This window comes from Rhinoderma darwinii, chromosome 12 (genome assembly GCF_050947455.1).
Source record: "Rhinoderma darwinii isolate aRhiDar2 chromosome 12, aRhiDar2.hap1, whole genome shotgun sequence".
Classification (NCBI taxonomy): domain Eukaryota; kingdom Metazoa; phylum Chordata; class Amphibia; order Anura; family Rhinodermatidae; genus Rhinoderma; species Rhinoderma darwinii.
The window spans coordinates 16,334,480-16,352,910 of NC_134698.1; the positions used below are offsets into that span (position 1 = coordinate 16,334,480).

The 18,431-nt window shown below is 44.2% G+C and overlaps 1 protein-coding gene across 1 annotated transcript in view; it reads left to right on the forward strand.

Moving 5' to 3' along the window:
- Positions 1–18,431, forward strand: part of CRIP2 (cysteine rich protein 2) — an 81,196-nt gene that overhangs the window by 42,073 nt on the left and 20,692 nt on the right. Inside the window, exon 2 of the mRNA XM_075844277.1 lies at positions 5,765–5,859. Within this exon, the coding sequence (XP_075700392.1) occupies positions 5,765–5,859 (95 nt within the window). The remainder of the gene's footprint in view (positions 1–5,764; positions 5,860–18,431) is intronic.

The window sequence follows — 18,431 nt, forward strand, 5'->3', positions numbered from 1 at the left end:
CCTCACTGCTTACTCATCTCTGCTGAATCAGTAGCTGCTGAAGGCCCCACAAAGGAAAGCTGGCAGCAGCGGGTGCTGCGGGCGCTCAGGTTGTTATTTAGCTGTTTACTGTGAACCCTTCATTCTTTCCTAGGACTTTGTAGTGTTTTCCCTTCATTATTTTTATATTGCGCTTATTTTAGCCTAAATTATGACCTGATCATTCTGTATTAAAGAATTCCTGCCTATGTAGTTCCGTCTGGAATTTTGAGGCAGATTTTGACCTGCCTGCACGCCGTTTGCTGCGTTCTTCGTGGCGTTTTTCGACCGCGGCCATTGAGCGCCACAGACAAAAAAAAAATGCTTCGAGAAACACTTTCTCTGTCCCCCATTGATGTCAATGGGAGGTCAGAGGCGTGAATGCCCGAAGAGAGGGCATGTGGCTTCTTCCGCCTCCCATTGAAATCCATAAGCGGTGTTTTTGGCACGGTGTCCGCGTCCAAAAATGCGCCAAAAAAACTGTGTGAGCAGGGCCTTAGAGTGTAATGTGCGGGCCTGTTCACATCCGCCTCGGGCTTCCGTTCATGGGTTCCGTCAGACCTTTCTGTTGGATTGACAGATAAATGGAAACCATGGCTCCCACTTGTATTACCTTTGATTTCATTGGTAACGGTATTGCTTATGTTGACGTTTGTTTCCGTCCTGTAAGGTTTCTATTAGCGGAAACCATATCGTAGTCGACCGTGTTATTGTTTCGGTTAAATAAACGGAATTCTTACGGAACGCAAACCAACTGCGACGCAAGCATTGCCTTTGAAATCAATGGTAATGTGAACGGACCCTATAGTTTCCGTTCATGGGTTCCTCCCACGGAAGCCCGACGCTGATGTGAGCGCACCCTAATACTAAGCTTTCAAGGGAGGATTGGGGTCCTAGGAGTCTGTCAGCAGACTGCTGTTTATGGTGGCCTGTATTCTGCCTTTGAAGCCTCAGTCACGTTCTGACATAAACAGCAGGCATCTGGTAAATGGGTGGACAGGGGGCCTGCAGGTAGGTAGCATTACCTGAAGAGGGGAGTGGGTGTGAATTGCTGTTGGCGTTACCGTAGTTAAGTTTCTATATAGGTCAGTGGTGCCCATATGGTGGTCTGCACACACGTATTCCATGTCTCCTGGTGCTTCCATGATCCCTGGCTTTATAGGACAATCTGACCTAACATGTGGAAAGAACGAGGAGTGCAGCACTCACTCTTATTTATAGCGTTTACAGGAAATCAGGTCATTTCTTCCATGAACACCCCAGGAAATGAAGGAAAGAGACTGGCACGTCTAGTGAAGATCACACCCTGCGGGGCGCACATCAGGCCAAGTGCCTGCAGGACAATGATGATACTTAACAGAAATCCGGATATTCTTCCAGTATTTAGCAAGCGCTCGTGATCATAAATAATGTGGATATATGTGCAGGTACAGCTAGAAAAGTAGATCTGATCTAGTATATGATATATTCACTAAGTGCAAAATCTGACCCTCCCATATACATATAGGACAATATTCCTGCCGCTATAAATTCTAGGCATCTTAGACGTCCTCAAGGAGTTCAGTGCTAGAATCTATTAAGAGGGGAGCTCCATATTCTTATCTATAGCCTGCCGAGCCCCTGCATCCGTAAGGCTGGGATCACACATGCCAGATGTGAGGAGATATATATCAGTCTTTCCTTTATACTTTCCCTTCTTTTTGGATCCACTCCTGTGTTTGGCTCCAAAAAATTGCATGTGTGATCCAGTCGCCTAAGAAGAGGGGACTAGGTATCGATGATGATGGTGGAGTTTTGATCCAGGACTCCTGATCTGCAAAACGAATCAGCAGTCCTTGCCGTTGTATTAAATGACCGGCCACCTGACCCCCTTTTATCATGTTGTTTTTAGGTCCAAATTTCTATGCTGATTCATTTCTTAATACATCTTTATAGCAATCAGAGCTCTTTTTTTCTGTTAAAATGGCTCCAAATTTCCTGTATAAATACAGAATTAATATAACACTGGCATCCTACATCCGCCACTAGAGGGAGCTTACTGGATATTTTATTATTGAGTTCAAGGTATAACCGTATGAACTAAGCCCCCTCTAGTGGCGGCTGCAAGCAGCGTAAATGTTATGTTTTAACCGGTTCCTGACCACCGGCTGTATATAAACGTCTAGCGGTCAGGGTCCATAAAACCTGCGCCGTAGTGTATTTATGGCGCAGGTTTTAATTGGCTGCCGGAAAAATCGCGCAACTGAATTGTCTGGTGCTTGGCAGTACGCGACGGCTGGGGACCCTGAGGAGAAGATAGAAGCAGCTTTAGCGCTTCTATATTCTCAGATCGCTTCTACACAGCGCTCTATATGACACGTGTATATAATAGAGGCAGCGGCAGCGCAGCTGTTTATATTGGTCCCGGTGATTGTGTGGCTGATCACATGATCGCCGGGATGCTGTTAGTGGCAGGCTGCTGCTGGGTCTAACTAGACCGAGCACAGCCCTATTAGTGACAATAGTCACTATAAGGGTATGTTCACACTGAGTTTTTTTACGCGGAAACCGCGTCCGAAACAGTGCCAAAAAATGGCCGAAATGGCCTCCCATTGATTTCAATTGGAGGCGGAGGTGGCTTTTTTTCCCCGCGAGCGGTAAAAACCTCTCACGGGAAAAAGAAGCGACATGCCCTATCTTCGGGCGTTTACGTCTCTGACCTCCCATTGACACTAATGGGAGGCAGAGAAAGTGTTTTTCATGGCGTTTTTTGCCCGCGGTGCTCAATGACCGCAGGAGAAACATGCGGCAAACTGCGTGCAGGCAGATCAGAATTTTGAGGCAGATTTTTCTGCCTGCAAAAAACTGCGTGAGGGCTGACGTCCCCTGTAATGGGGACTGCTGTCCAGCCCAGTTGCAGTGGAAAAAAACGTGGTGTAAAAGAAGAAAAAAATAAAGCCCCCTCCAAAGGTTTTCTGACCTTTGAGGGACAGACCATAAAAATAAAAGTTAAACAAAGTGCAAAAAAACTGAATAATAAATACACAAAAAAAATACTCACCCAATAAACGTTCCCCTCCCCAAATATTGTCGTAACGCTAGACCTGACCCAATTACCCTAGAATAGACATGTAACATATCAAAATTTAGGGTAGACAATGCCGATCACAAATAACAGGTCTATTTTAGGGTAAAACTTTATCATTACCAGAAAAAAATTGCTAAAAAGTAAAAAAACTTTTATTACTATCAAACTTTCAGCCTAGACATTCTAAAATAGCAAAAAGGATGCGTATAAAAATGATAAAAAAAATAAACCTGCATTGTCTACGGAAAAAAACATCGCAAAAATCACGTCGTTGGCCCAACAAATAAAAAAGTTTTATAGCCTTTTAACACGTGCTAAAAATGGCTAAATGGTGTCTGGTCCTGAAGGCTCAAAATCGCCTGGTCCTGAACCGGTTAAATGTTGGTGATTTTGGAGCTTTGTAACAGAACGTGAAACAAGGAACTAGTGTACAGAGGCCCCCCGACATCATCCAGAGACACTGCTGGACTCACCAGCCACGTGATGCCACGTTTTATTGATGCGGAGAGCTTCAGAACTGGCGCGAGGAAGGTCAGAGTTGTGGGACTCGACCAAGATCAAGCTGGCAGTTAAACATCTGGATGGACGTGTGGCAAAACGCAGAGATTTGTTCAGGTTTCCTCTGGTAGCCCATTGTGAGGCGATCTTCTGAACCCAAAGCCTCATTTTTCTACTTTGCTCTCATGTTGCCGGCCAAATCCACGAGAGATGAGCCAGGCAAACACGACTTGATCTGCAGCCAAAATATAGCCCAAAAGTGATCCAACAAAGCAGTGGGATCAGACAAAGCTCTCTCTACTGTAAAGGAATAGAAAAGGGGGTCTTTGCCATCATGTGACCTTCCTTGGGTGTTTTACGAGGGTTGGGACTAAAATTATGACCTAATGAGCCTCCTCCCGTTTATTTTAACGAACAAGCAAAATGGACACAAATGGACACAGTTTTTTTGGACGCATAATCGGACATGGTCGCGTGAATGAGGCCTAAAGTAAGGCAAATAAATATATAACAAAAACTTTTATACGTGACCACTTCCTCTCAGTTTGTCGTCATTGTGAGCAGGTCGTAAATAAGAATTTGCATTTTGGACAACATTTTTAAACTTTTTAAGGCTAGATTAGACTATAAAGAGTGCAGTCACATCCCCCCCCCCCCACTGGACTAGTCCGACCACTCCACGGGCCAATTTGAACATATATAGGTTGTCCGGGACCTAAACACTGATGGCTAAGCCTAAAGCCATGCGTTTGATCAATGAGAGTCTAACCCTCGGGACAGTCATCACAATGGGACCCCCATCAACAAACATTAAAGGGGTCATCCGGGGACCGCAAAAAAAACCCACAAATATGTATAAACAGATCTCTACACTACTACAACTACTCTACCTGCTCAAAATCAAACTTCTGTGATACTCACCACTTCAGGTAGGAGCGACAAGCCGTTTCAGTGCGCTCCGAAACGACCGTTCCCTTCATGCCCTTCTTTTCCTTTATAGGCCTGTAGCCCCGCCCCGCTCGCTGATACATTGCGCATGCATCGGGAAATGCCAGCCGGAGATGGGGCTGAGGAAGAAGGGGGCTGGCTTACTTCCCCGGCGTCGTCACAGTGCCAGCCCCCTAGCAGTCACATTCTTTGATGGCGCACCGGCACCATGGAAGAGGGAGACCGCTGTTTGTCACGTGGGTATGTGCCGGCGCGTCATCAAAGCAGAATGAACTACAGGACCTCCAGACACGTGACTGGGGCATCGGCACAACATTTAGAACTAAATGTATCTTCGTAAAGTGTCCTTTTTTTATGCATGTATAGCTCAGAAATACAATTTTCTACCCCTTTTAATAGCCTGTCCTAAGGTTAAAACCCCTTTAAGAACTTTTATAGAAGCCAAGAGAAAACACTACAAAATATTTGGCACCCTTAGCCATGTTCTAGTTGCCGTGGCCTGACCCAGCTTTATTACTTATTGGAAGTATAATTCTAAATCTTTTCCTTTTAGGCCGGATTCACACGAGCGTGTGCGTTTTGCGTGCGCAAAAGGCACTTAACCGCTCCGTGTGTCATCCCCGTATGATGCATCATTATGACACTCCGTTTGTATGTTTGTAGCACGTGGTGCTTTTCTGTTTTCATTCATAGTTTTGACAGCTGTTGCGCGAATCACACGCGTCACACGGAACTGCTTCCGTGTGCTGCGCGTGATTTTCACACACCTATTGACTTCAATGGGTGCGTGATGCGCGAAAAACGCACAATTATAGGACATGTCGTGAGTTTTGCGCTGCGGACTCACGCTGCGCAAAAATCACGGACAGTCTGCACGGCCCCATAGACTAACATAGGTCCGTGCGAGGCGCGTGAAAATCACGCGCGTTGCACGGACGTATTATACGTTCATCTGAATAAAATCACCTCCCATTGATTTCAATGGGGGGCGGAGGCATTTTTTTCCCGCAAGCGGTAAGCAACGGGAGGCAGAGATCGCATTTTCTGTCCGCAGTGCCTGATGGTCGCAGGCAAACAACACCGCAAAAAACGCTGCAAATTTTCTGCTGGCAACATCTGAAAGAATTTTGAGGCAGATCCCCCCGTAAAAACCTCAGTGTGAACAGGGCCTTACTGTTACTTTGTTACCACTCGTGATCGTTTTGTTAAAACGTTTCTCTTTTCTTTCTGCAGCTGAGAAAGTAACCTCATTGGGAAAAGATTGGCACAAGTTCTGCCTGAAGTGTGAGCATTGCAATAAGACCCTGAATTCTGGTGGACATGCTGAGGTAAATACAACACAACTAGATGATTTCACGCTGTTTGACATGTCCATAGAAAGTAATACAACTAGAAAACTTTCATGCTAAAACAATAGTGCAAAGTAGTTGTTACTCAAATCTCCCTTTTATGGGGATTTCTAGGGCCACATGCACACGAAGTGTATTGCGTGCAGTTTTACCGTATAGATTTTCCTACGGCAAATCCGCAGCGTAATACAGATCCAGCGAAGTCAATCATATTCCGCAGTAAAATCTGCATCTAAAACCGCATCAAAAACGCAATATTTAGTGTGGATTGTACGGTTTATCTGCGGATTCTCCGCAGCGTGTGCAAGTAGCCTAAAAGTGCCACTCATAAACCAAATATAATGGTTACACGTAGGTTTTGTGAACATAAACAATGCATACATTAAAACTCATACATTAAAAGAAAAATTTGATACCTGTCCGCAATGCTGTGAGAATGTTTGCACGAGATGAATGTCACCACATAACCATATCAATAGACTATGATCTGTGGTCCATCTAGAATCGGTCTCTAAAATAAATGTAAAGTGTAACTTAGGACATTCAACTTTTAGCGAGAGTTATGGAGCTCCATTTAGGTCTAAGCCAGGGGTCCCAAGCACACGGCCTGCGGGCCGCATGCGGCCCCTGGGGCTGTCATCTGCGGCCCGCGGGACACAGTATCGGCTCTGCTCTGAGACTGGAATTCCCTGACATCGCTGTCCACATATGAACAGCGATGTCTGGGGCTTCCCCAGAGCCGGAGTCCCGTGCAGAGCGCTAGTATAGGCTCTACTCCAGGACTCTGTGGAATTCCCTGACATCGCTGTCCATATTTGGACAGTGTGTCAGGGTCTTCCCCAGAGCGGAGTCCCGGGCAGAGCGCTAGTATCAGCTCTGCTCCGGGACTCTGTGGAATTCCCTGACGTCGGTGTCCATGTTTGGACACACGATGTCTGGGGCTTCCCCAGAACAGGAGTCCCAGTGATGTCAGGATCACAGCTGGAGACCCAGGAAAAGCATACTAGCGCTCTGCCTGGGACTCCAGCTCTGGGCAAGCCCCTGACATCACTGTGGCCGCATGTGCGGCGGGCACTGTGGCCGCATGTGCGGCGGGCACTGTGGCCGCATGTGCGGCGGGCACTGTGGCCGCATGTGCGGCGGGCACTGTGGCCGCATGTGCGGCGGGCACTGTGGCCGCATGTGCGGCGGGCACTGTGGCATTATCTAGGGGCGTGTTGTATTATCTGCAGAGGGCACTGTGGCATTATCTGCGGCGGACACTGGCAGCATCTGCGGCGGGCACTGTGGCAGTATCTGCGGCGGGCACTGTGGCAGTATCTGCGGCGGGCACTGGCAGCATCTACTTAAACTGGAAAAACTGGATTGTTGAAATAAGCAGGTGGAGAAATATCTCAAATTTTAAACCTAGCGCTATTATTATAGTGATGTAGTATTATTATAGTAGATCAAATAACTAACTGATTAACAATAATTTTGTATTGTATCAAATTTAAAAGTAATGCCCGTCAACTTCCCATTTTTTCTATATGTGGCCCACTTACCCGGCCGAGATTGAGACCCCTGGTCTAAGCTCATGTAACTGTACCAGAAAACCTCTGATGTCCTCTAGTAGGCCGCAGATGGAGACTAGGCTGGCCAGAACAGCATGATAGCAGAGCAGCGCTGGCATGACCCCCCCCCCCCCCGGGAGTTTGTGTAGCAAATACTCCAACTACTAATGAGCACAGATATTGGCCCACACATACTAATAGTGTGAACTTGGACCTGGCAGGCTTGAAATGCACCAAATTTATCACCGTGGTCCTGTCACACTCCCTGCTACTGCAGCTAGGCAGAAGGGTAGGAGAAGGGTTAAGTCTGGGAGCTGTCAGTCACTCGGGTTCTCAGCCAATCATAACCCGGAGCAGCTATCTATTAGTTATGTCTTCTATTTAGTCCGCTTTTCCCTGGTATTCTTACCAGTTATTGATCTTCCTAGTTGCTTCTGCTCGTGTTCTCTGTGTCTTGGTTTTTCCCATTTACCTTTTTTTGCATTCTCCCCCACTGCTACTGTGTATGACCTCGGCCTGTTGACTATATTCTTCTGTCTGCTGATTTGGTCCTGTTTTGACCCTCCTGTTTTTGTTTTTTTACGCGGCTCTACTCTGTTCATGATATTGGTTATTGTTCTACCTCTGACGCTACTGCTCCGTTACTGACGTTTGCTAGTTTGACATCTCCACCTGCCTGGTGAAAGCAACATATTCCTGATCACCAGCAGGGATACACCGGGTTTGCTAGCTAGGTTCCGGATAGTGGGTTTGCCCTTATTAAGGCGATTTACCTGCTTTAGGCAGGGCCCTAGTACTTTGAGGGGGGTCACAGGGCTGGATCGCCACCTCTTGCTGAGTCGGGCAGAGAGCGCCAAGTCTGGCAGTGGGTGCGCATTTACTGGACTGGCACTTTCGTCAGTCATGTTACAGGCACTGCGTGATAATTTTGGCGCATGTTGCATGACCTGTTAGACACTTTTTCCTATACCACTTATGATTTGGCTTATTTTGCGCAAGTTTTTTAGTGCACATTGGCACATTTTAAACCACTCCCTTTTTCGGCAAGTCAGGTTCCTTTCCCACTAAGTCACAACCCTTTCAGGATACTTTTTAGGTGTCTAGCTAGATACAAACATAAACATTTTTTTCCATTTTCTAGACCCAGACACAGTAGTAAATCTGCCCCATTGTGTCTATTACATGTACGGACAGCGTAGTCACCAATACAGGAAAGTCATTGACAGCTGGCAAGGAACAGTTGAATCATTTTGTGACATATTATTCTTGGCAATGACTTTTTTTTGTTTTTAAATCTTTTTATTAGATTTTTAACATTATATATTACATAACAACAAGTATTGTTAAGAGTGCAGACGTTTATTCCGAAATACAGTGGATGTTAATGTATCAACACGAACGCTTTTTCTATTCTATTACCTTACCTAAATCGGCTTTCCCACCTTGAACATCCTAGGGCGCATCCACAGGACAAGCCACAAATGTCCGGCAAATGCGGGTCGCACCCACCCCCAATGATTATTTTTAAAGTTAGGTCTAGGCTCTTTATGTCTACTTTTCTTAAAACCTTGAAATAATGGTTTCTATCCTTAAAATCTGGGTAGACACGGGTTCCGTATCCTGTATGGGTGTTTCCTTATATATCTGGGGTCAATTTCCACTGCCTTTTAAAAGGGCTACTGGATGACTAAGAATGACCCACGAATGAAATCAATGGGCATTTGGCTCACATGAGCACTGAAGCAGGCAGGATTGCTCTCATGCTGGTTGAACGGTTTCAAAGATGTTCTGCATGTCAGAGAAACTACATCAGACCCTTGAAATCCTCCTCATCACCTCCTAACAACACCTTTAACCCCTTAATGACCGGGCCATTTTGCACGTTAATGACCAAGGATTATTTTTGTTTTTTCATGGTCGCATTCCAAGAGTCGTAACTCTTTTTTTTATGCCGTCGACATAGCCGTACAAGGGCTTGTTTTTTGCGGGACGAGTTGTATTTTGTAATTGTACCATTTTTAGATGCTTATAACATATTGATTAACTTTTATTAACTTTATTTTAGGAGAGAATTGAAAATAAGCAGCTATTCCAGCATTAATTTTCACGTTATAAATTTACGCCGTTTACTATGCAGCGTAAATAACATGTTAACTTTATTCTATGGGTCGGCACGATTACAGGGATACCAAATATGTAAAGGTTTTATATGTTTTTTCTACGTTTGCACAATAAAAACCCTTTTAGAAAAAAATTACTTGTTTTTGCATCGCCGCATTCCAAGAGCCGTAACGTTTTTATTTTTCTGTCGATGTGGCCGTACGTGGGCTTGATTTTTGCGGGACAATGTGTAGTTTGTATTAGTACTATTTTGGGGTACATAGGACTTATAGATTAACTTTTATTTTATTTTTTATGGGGGGAATGGGAGAAAAGAGAGAATTTTGCCGTTGTTTTTTGCGTTTTCTTTGGACGCCGTTCATCCGGCGGTTTAATTAATATGTTCATTTTATTGGTCAAGTTGTTACGATCGCGGGGATACCATATATGTGTATGTGTGATTTGTTTTGACCGTTTTACTAAATAAAACCACTTTTTGGGCCAAAAAAGTAGTTTTATTTGACTTTGACTGTAATTATTTATTTATTTATTTTTTTCACAAACTTTATTTAACTGTTTTACATTTTTTTTTTGTAGTCACACCAGGGGACTTCACTATGCGATGTGCCGATCGCATATATAATGCTTTGGTATACTTCGTATACCAAAGCATTATTGCCTGTCAGTGTAAAACTGACAGGCAATCTGTTAGGTCATGCCTCCGGCATCGCCTAACAGGCAGATGCTGAAGACAGACCTGGGGGTCTTTGTTAGACCCCCGGCTGTCATGGAAACCCGACGGCGACCCGCGATTTGTTTGCGGGGGCGCCGATCGGGTGACAGAGGGAGCTCCCCCCTCTGTCAAACACATTAAATGCCGCTGTCACTATTGACAGCGGCATTTAATGGGTTAAACTGCCGGAATCGGCGCGCGCTTCGATTCCGGCAGTTGCAGCAGGAGCCAGGCTGTGTATAACAGCCGTGCTCCTGCCGCTGATCGCGGAGGTACAGTCTCAGTACCCGCGCCATCACAGGACGGATATATCCGTCCTCCTGCGCGAACTAGCAGCTGCCGAGGACGGATATATCCGTCCTTCGGCGTTAAGGAGTTAAGGAGATGTGGTCATATCTCCCCTATTTAGAAGCTTTGGTTACATTGATATTCCAAATAGAAGGCAGGATTCTGGAGAGCCACAGATTCAGGTTTAGTGCACAGGAGAGGCGACAGACTGGGCCCTGCGCAGCAGCCTGCATGTCACATGCAATGTGCAAACTTCAGCCCATTGCAGGGAGGGGTAAAGATGATTGGATGGCAATACATCATCTACAAAAAACAAGAGGAAAGTAAATGACAACAGCCGTATACACAGGACTATGCTCATTTGCAGCTATCACCCAGTGCACTGTTGGCTTCTTCTATGCAATGGCCCAGGTACATTCTGCCTGATATTGTATAACTTCGAAACCTACAAAGACAGCCCTGGCCTCCGACATTTTGATAATTTATATAGGAGGCTATATAAAATGCAGAACTGATTTCTATTGAAAACAATGGGATTAGATTCTCTTCAACGTTCATATAAAAGACGGAGAGAATTGAGCCTGACCATCTTATATACGTGAATGAGCAGATAAGCTAAAACCTCCATCTATTCCTAAAAAGAAGAGGGCTTTCCCTACTTCCATATTTTCTTGTCCATTTTGGGCACATCTGCTTTCACCTTTTTTTATTTATTTATGTGGTCTTTTTCATTCATAGCTTTTAGGCTGGGTTCACACTGTGCATTTTTGTTGCGTTTTGAACATGCGTTTTTTTGTGTTTTTTTTTGCCTTGGTTGATGAACTCCCCTTGAGACATGTAAGTTTATCTACCAAAACAAAACAAAAAAACCGCGCAGTGTGAACCCAGCCTTACACGTTCATCTTAAATCTTACCCCAATTAAGCGGCTTAAAGGCTTAAACCGAGAACAAATGGGGTGAAATAGTATGAGAACTAGTAGTATAAGTTCTGGAAGAATATGGACGAAATATAGATGTATGTAAAAAATAAAGTCGCCTTTTTCCGTTTCTGATTTTATGGGCTAACATATCACTTAATACGCTCAACACACAGAATAAAGCAGCAGATTTCAACCTGATCATTTTCTAGTCAGCGGGTCACCCAATCTTGCGTTATTCGCATTTTGGCGTGAAATTTGATGTGCCTCCAAGTCCAGCTGTGACTTTCCTGATCTTGAAACATTAGCATCTTAGAGCCTTTTCAGGGCTTAGAAGAACTCTTCTCAATTTCATGTGTCGTTGCTATGGAGACACCCCATTTCCATCTCACGGACAATAGAAATATTGTCTGCGGTTGGGAACAGGTGGTTCCCAAGAGTGTAGTCTCTATGCTGTAATCCAAAAATGACTGGAATTCGAGCAGTGGCCCGTCGCTTTCTGCATTGCATTACATCCACGAAGCTTGTTTTCCTAATTCAGGTCAGAGATTTGACTTTTTGTCACCGGTAATATTTACGCCCTTCTTCACAAAACACCATCGTTTGCTACTCTAGATTTATGAAAACAAATTAATTTGGTAATTTAGGAGCAGATTATAACTAGGGAGTTGCAAGGATTTCTTTAGTATAATATGTAATTCTATAAAAAGGACAGACCAGAAAGACGGCCGCACAGCTTAGTATTGTAATACATGAATGTAGTCGGAGCGGGGCTGCAGCTGTGGTATACGTCCATTGTCCCGCTCCTGACAAATGCGCGTGCGGTCAGCATGATGTGATTCATCCGGCGCTGCACTATTGAGCGCCGGCACTGAAGACCGAGAACATGGCGGGCGAACTGCAAAACATCCCTATGTTCTGTCTTCAGTGCCGGCGCTGCCAGTCATTAGTGCAGTGCCGGACGCATCACTTTATGCTGACCGCACGCAATGACTGTATTACACAGCCGCAGCCCCGCTCTGATCTCCGCCGCTATTCCCCTGAATGCTGCCATCAAAGCTGACCGAAGCATTCAATAGGAAAATGAGAAGGGGTGATGCCCCTTGGATGGCGTCACAGGGAATCCCTGTGACACGATTGAGGGACATACCATATATGGGCACTTTACATTTATTATTAATAATATAATAATTTTTAAAAAATACAACACACATTTTTTACAATAAACATTAAAATAAAAGTCTCAATACATAAAACATACACACATTTGATATCGTCGTGGCCGTAATAATCTGCAACAAATTTATAGCATCATTTATGATGTGTACGCTGTTAAAAAATAAAATAAAAACTGCTTTCTTTCATTATTGTGAGGCACGAGGTGTGATGAATTTAGTACCTCCATGTGCCTCTCATTAATGGTAATTAACCCCATCATTAACCTCACACATTAACCCGATGTTGTCCATTATGACAGTAAGAAACATGATGGGGTTAATTACTATTAATGTGAGGCACAAGTTCAAATTCATCACACCTCGCGCCTCACATCAGAAAATGGAAGAACTTTATTTTTAAATTATTGTTGGGAAAGTGTCGTTTTGGTATCGAGAATCGCAATACTACACGAAGTATCGGTATCGAAGTCCAAATTCTGCTATCATGATAACCCTAACAGGTACATGAGGGTACGTGGAAATCGGCAGCATACACTGTACGAGAGAGATACTTGTCAACATAGTCTGTCACTTAGACATTGTCACATCAGGACAACCCTGGCCTTGTGCCTTCTATGTCATATGAATGTCGTATAGCATCTCTCCTGCTCAAATCCCTCCTCTATGGACCAGCAGGGACTATTGCGGACTCGAGCCGTCCATGTATTACAGAAATAGCCATGAGTCTGAATGGCCGCCATGTAATACCACTTTTCACCCATAGCTGCCACTGCAGCAGAAATGAACAACTGGCCACATGTTCCAGCTCAGGAGCCAGACTTGCGGCTCTCCGATTTAAAGGGGTGATCTATAATGAGACTGTCCCTTTAAGGTACAGGTGTATTTTTGCTGCTCCTAAGAATTTATACTCCTCCCCCGAACACCAATTTACCGATAATTTGCACGTATTGTTGAGTAACTTGGTAAATACTGAACATTGCTCTACTTATAATTTTTTTTTACTGACCTTGATTTACATTTTATTCTTATAACGCTGTCTTATTCTGAGCTAATTCGGATATTTTGATGGTTTCTTCTAAACTCATATTTCGAGGTAATCCCCCCCCCCCCCCCCCCCCGCCCTGGCTCAGTGTCTGTGCAGGATGTTCTCTGTGGATTCTGGGAGTCGTAGTCTTTACCCACTTTTCAGTCCTCTGGAAAAAAAAATCTCCTAGAACGTAATGGAACAGAGTATATTGCAGTATAGCAGCTCCGCTGTACGACACGTGTCTGTCAACAGAATTTTGACTGAATCCAAACCACAACCTACGGAATTGCGCCTGCGTCATGGATTGTCAACTACACTTGCTGCAACTTGATCACTGCAAGATTCAAGATCGCCTACAAACCTTCCATGGGCTAGTTCTTCTATCAATGCATCTGTGGCCAGAAGGGAGCAGCAGATGAGTCATCAAAGGGCTTGTGCCCCCGGACTGGCACCATTTGGTGGAGCTGCCTCTTGCATGAGACAATTGTCTTCCATCTGTGTCTGCTGAGACATCTGCAAGCCAACCATGGGGGATCTGAACAGTCCTGACATTCTGCATGTATTCCTCTGATTATTTCCCATTAGTATGGGGACTGTCTGATAATAATATTATATCTGTTTAAATAAGTACAATAATAATTATCCAATTCCATAAAGGGGTATTCTCATCTCAAACATTTATGGCAGATACACAGAATATTCTTCACCGCAATGTTGTGTTCTCACACGGCATATATTACTTAGAAATTACCCTTCTATTCTTTATCACCCAGGCAATCCAAATTATCTGATGAAGATCTTGCTAGACCTGAAAACGTTCATAATATTGTGGATTGCAAAACAAAAATGTCATGTTTTCTCAACAAGAACCTGAGGGCCAAGTCTTACATTAATATTATTACGGAGTGGAGTCCTACTCGAGCACAGTTATTATTTGGAATGCCGTATATCCTCTTTACATATCCACGGAATAGGCCATAAATGTCCATTAGATGTGTGCCCCACCCTTGGGACCTGCACATATCCCTTGACACCCGTCCTACCTTGTCCCAGTCCCGCTGCTCTCCGGACACTGCTGCACTGTTTCTGTAACTCCAATTCACTTCTATGGGGTTTACGGAAACAACGTAGCTTAGCTGATTCTGTACTCCTGACCACCTCGTAATTTAGTGGTCGTAGAGCAGTGACCGCAAGATAAGGTTGGACAGGGGTCAGAGGGCCCGGTTCTAGAGATAGATGCTGGTCCCACCACTGAGACCCGCACCTATTGGACATTTATGGCATATCCTGTGGATTTGGAAGATGGGAAAACCCATCTGGATTTGGAAGATGGGAAAACCCATTTAATTCAGAGCTAAACAAACCACAGGTAACAGATAAGCAATGCTTCCAGATCCTGTTGTCTAGTTACTAAAGAATAATCAAACAGACTCCTGAAGTGGTCGGATTGTTTCCTTAGGTCTACAGTAAAACCACAAACTACCAGACACAGCCATTTGACAGACGTGGCATTATTTCTGGGGGGAAAAGGAGATCCTCCCTTTTTCTCAACCTAACTTAAAAGTAGCTCAAATTGTGCCCATTGATTTGTAGTATGAAGCAAATGTTTAGATCAGGACTACTCATACTTAGTGCCAGCCACGGTGCCCCAGTATCAGCCACGGTGCCCAGTCGTCTTGTCTCTTCTGCCACAAGAAGAAAGTTACAAGTTCACTCCTGCACACTTGTGTCCCTATAGCAATCTGCTCAGCGAAATATGATCGATCTGTGATAGATCACATCTGCTGGGTCAGAGGCATCATACCTACGGACAGCGGGACTGTCTGCTGAATCTGAGGTGCTGCGCCTCGTGAAGGACTATGGGGCACCCCACCAGTGAGACCTGTCCTACAGTTCCATAGCAATCTGATATCCAAAACTGTAGATGTGCCTAAATTTATTTCAGTCAAGCTACAATTTATATAGTTGCTTTAAGATCTTAATCCAAAACTTCATAAACTGTTTGTGATTCCGGCACATAAGATCTAGGCAAGGCAGAAGTTATATCCAGAATAGGAGATGTTTGAATTTGGTGCTTTGCTAAATCAAATCTGGGTCCCAAGTAGGTCCATGAAAAAAACCAACATATAAAATGGGGAAATACTTTTTTTTAAGTGCAATAGACTCGCTGTGATGATAAATGTGTTGTCCAGGTTGAGAAAAAAGGAGAACACGATGTCTTTCCATGGCCTTCCAGACCTAGCCCATTGACAGATGTAGCACTGTTTTTGGTGGAAAAAAAGCAGATCCTCCTTTTTTTTTTTTCATCTTGGACAACAACTTAAAGAGGACCCTTCACCTGCCCAAAAAACTGCAGTTGACATCTCCGTTAGATTGCAGGCGCCTCACAGATTCAGCCGCTTTTTCGTTTTTTCTTCTAGCCCCAACTGTTTCTGAGATATTGGTGCCGTTTGTTTTGGTGCCCGATATGCAAATAAGGCCTTTGATTGTCAAGTGGGCGGGTAACACTGTCACTTGATAAGGGGAAACCGCCCACTTGACAGTCAAAGGCCTCATTTGCATATCGGACACCAGAACGAACAGCCCAAATATATCAGAAACGGTGGGGGCTAGAAGAAAAAAATAAAAAGCGGCAGAATCTGTGAGGCGCCCGCAATCTAAGCGGTCAACTGCAGGTTTTTTTGGGCAGGTGAAGGGTCCTCTTTAAAAGTAGCTATAAATGGGGACCTGAAACTTTGGTTTATTTGTGAGATGATGAGATTTAATATTCTAGATTGTATATAAATTTGCAGCATTAGGTTAAATACATTAGACGACAGATCATGTAACGCAGACTCCATAAAAAGTAAATCCCATGCCACAAACCTTCAGCCACCCCTGCAGTACAGACGTAGAATTGTTGGATTCCTGTTCACAAAGAATCGTTCTCCTTCATAAGATTTGCCCATGATGTAATGTAAAACATGTGGAGGCATAAAAGCAATTTAGAGGATTACACAAACGTGTTAACAATATGCAGTTTATCCTCCAAAGTATATTTCACCATGGCTAGTTTACATATTGAATGCACAATACAAAGAAATACACTGATCTCTAAAATTGTCTATTATTACATGCCAAAGGAAAAGTAAATTTAGTTAAAAAAGTTAAAAATAACAATGTTAAAATAGGCACCCGACTCATCCCACCCTATAGTAGCACCGCTCTCTCGCTGCCTCTTCTATCCGAAGCTGCGCACGCACAGTCATTGACAGCAGGCCAGGGGAGTAGAGAGGTGCGGGGAGCAGGCTTGCCTAAAGGATCATGGGAGCTGTAGGCAGAAGCGGGTAATCCGCGGTCCCACGAGTGGCACAATCAGCCCGCCCACCGCATCGGTGCATGTAGGCGGGAGAATGAGAGATAACAAAAGCAGGTAATGATGAGCAAAATAATATTTAAACAGTGAGGTTCATCCTTAGTTTTAATAATACTTATGACAGAATATTTTTATTTGAAAAGCCATGGCGGTCCAACCCCTTTAAAGGAGTTATCCAAGCTGATCAAAGTGGGTCTGGCTTCTCTATCCCGGGTGCAGCTATTTAATTACACATTTCCCATTTAAATGAATGGATGACATGGTAATACATGGTCACGCAGAGTCCTTCAGGGCAGGAGAGGCTCTTACGCAGCTGTTCTCCACTCTGGCTCATAGACTGGAGGCCCCATCTATGACGTTGATTTCCCTAATAGGTCGTAGACAAAGGTTGTGGTGATGGAATAACCTCTGTAAAAAGAGTTATTTCATGAATCATTTTCATACCAAAAGGCCAGAAATTCTGTTAATAGCTATCTTAATGTCATTTGTAGTATTTCTGGTATATAAAAATACTTTTCTCTTCTTTTTTCTTCTCTGTGTCCCCTTTGGTGCTGCCGCTGTTAATCTGTGCTGCTGGGGGAGGGACTCTGAGCAGAGTTAGTCTGCTTCCTTTTCTTGCAGCTGACAATACAGTCCCTTTTTTAATTTCCCTGCAGTTAGGTAACATGGGATCCAGAGTAGTGAAGATATACAGTAAGGCTACATTCACACGAGCGTATCAGGTTCACGTGCGTAAATCTGGTCCATGTGTAGTCTTTGCGAGTGGCATGTGTTTTTCACGCACTTGCAAAGCACTTCTTTTATTTTTCTATGGAATTGATGGGCAAATCACGCACAGCACACTGATGTGCATCCATGTGCTGTGCATGATTTTCACGCGCCCATTGACTTCAATGGGCACATAGGTGCGTGAAAAACGCACCAATAGTGAGTTTTACGCAACAGACACGCTGTGTGAAAACTCCTGCATGTGTGAATGGCCCCATTGAAATCAATGGGTCAGTGTGCTGTGCGTGATTTTCATGCACAGCACACGGACCAGTTTTACGCTCGTCTGAATGAGCCCTTAGGTCCAGAATTATTTGGACAGTGACACAAGTTTTGGCATTTTAGCTGTTTACCAAATCATATTGAATATACAGTTATATAATCATGGTGGAGGCAGTGTGATGGCATGGTGGGGGCAGTGTGATGGCATGGGCATGCATGGCTGGCAAAGGCACTGGGCACTAGTGTTTATTGATGATGTGACTGAAGACAGAAGCAGCCGGATAAATTCTGAAGTGTTCAGGGATTTATTTTCTGCTCAGATTCAACCAAATGCAGCAAGGTGATTGGATGTCGCTTCACAGAACAGATGGACAATGACCCAAAACATACTGCGAAAGCAACCCAGGCAT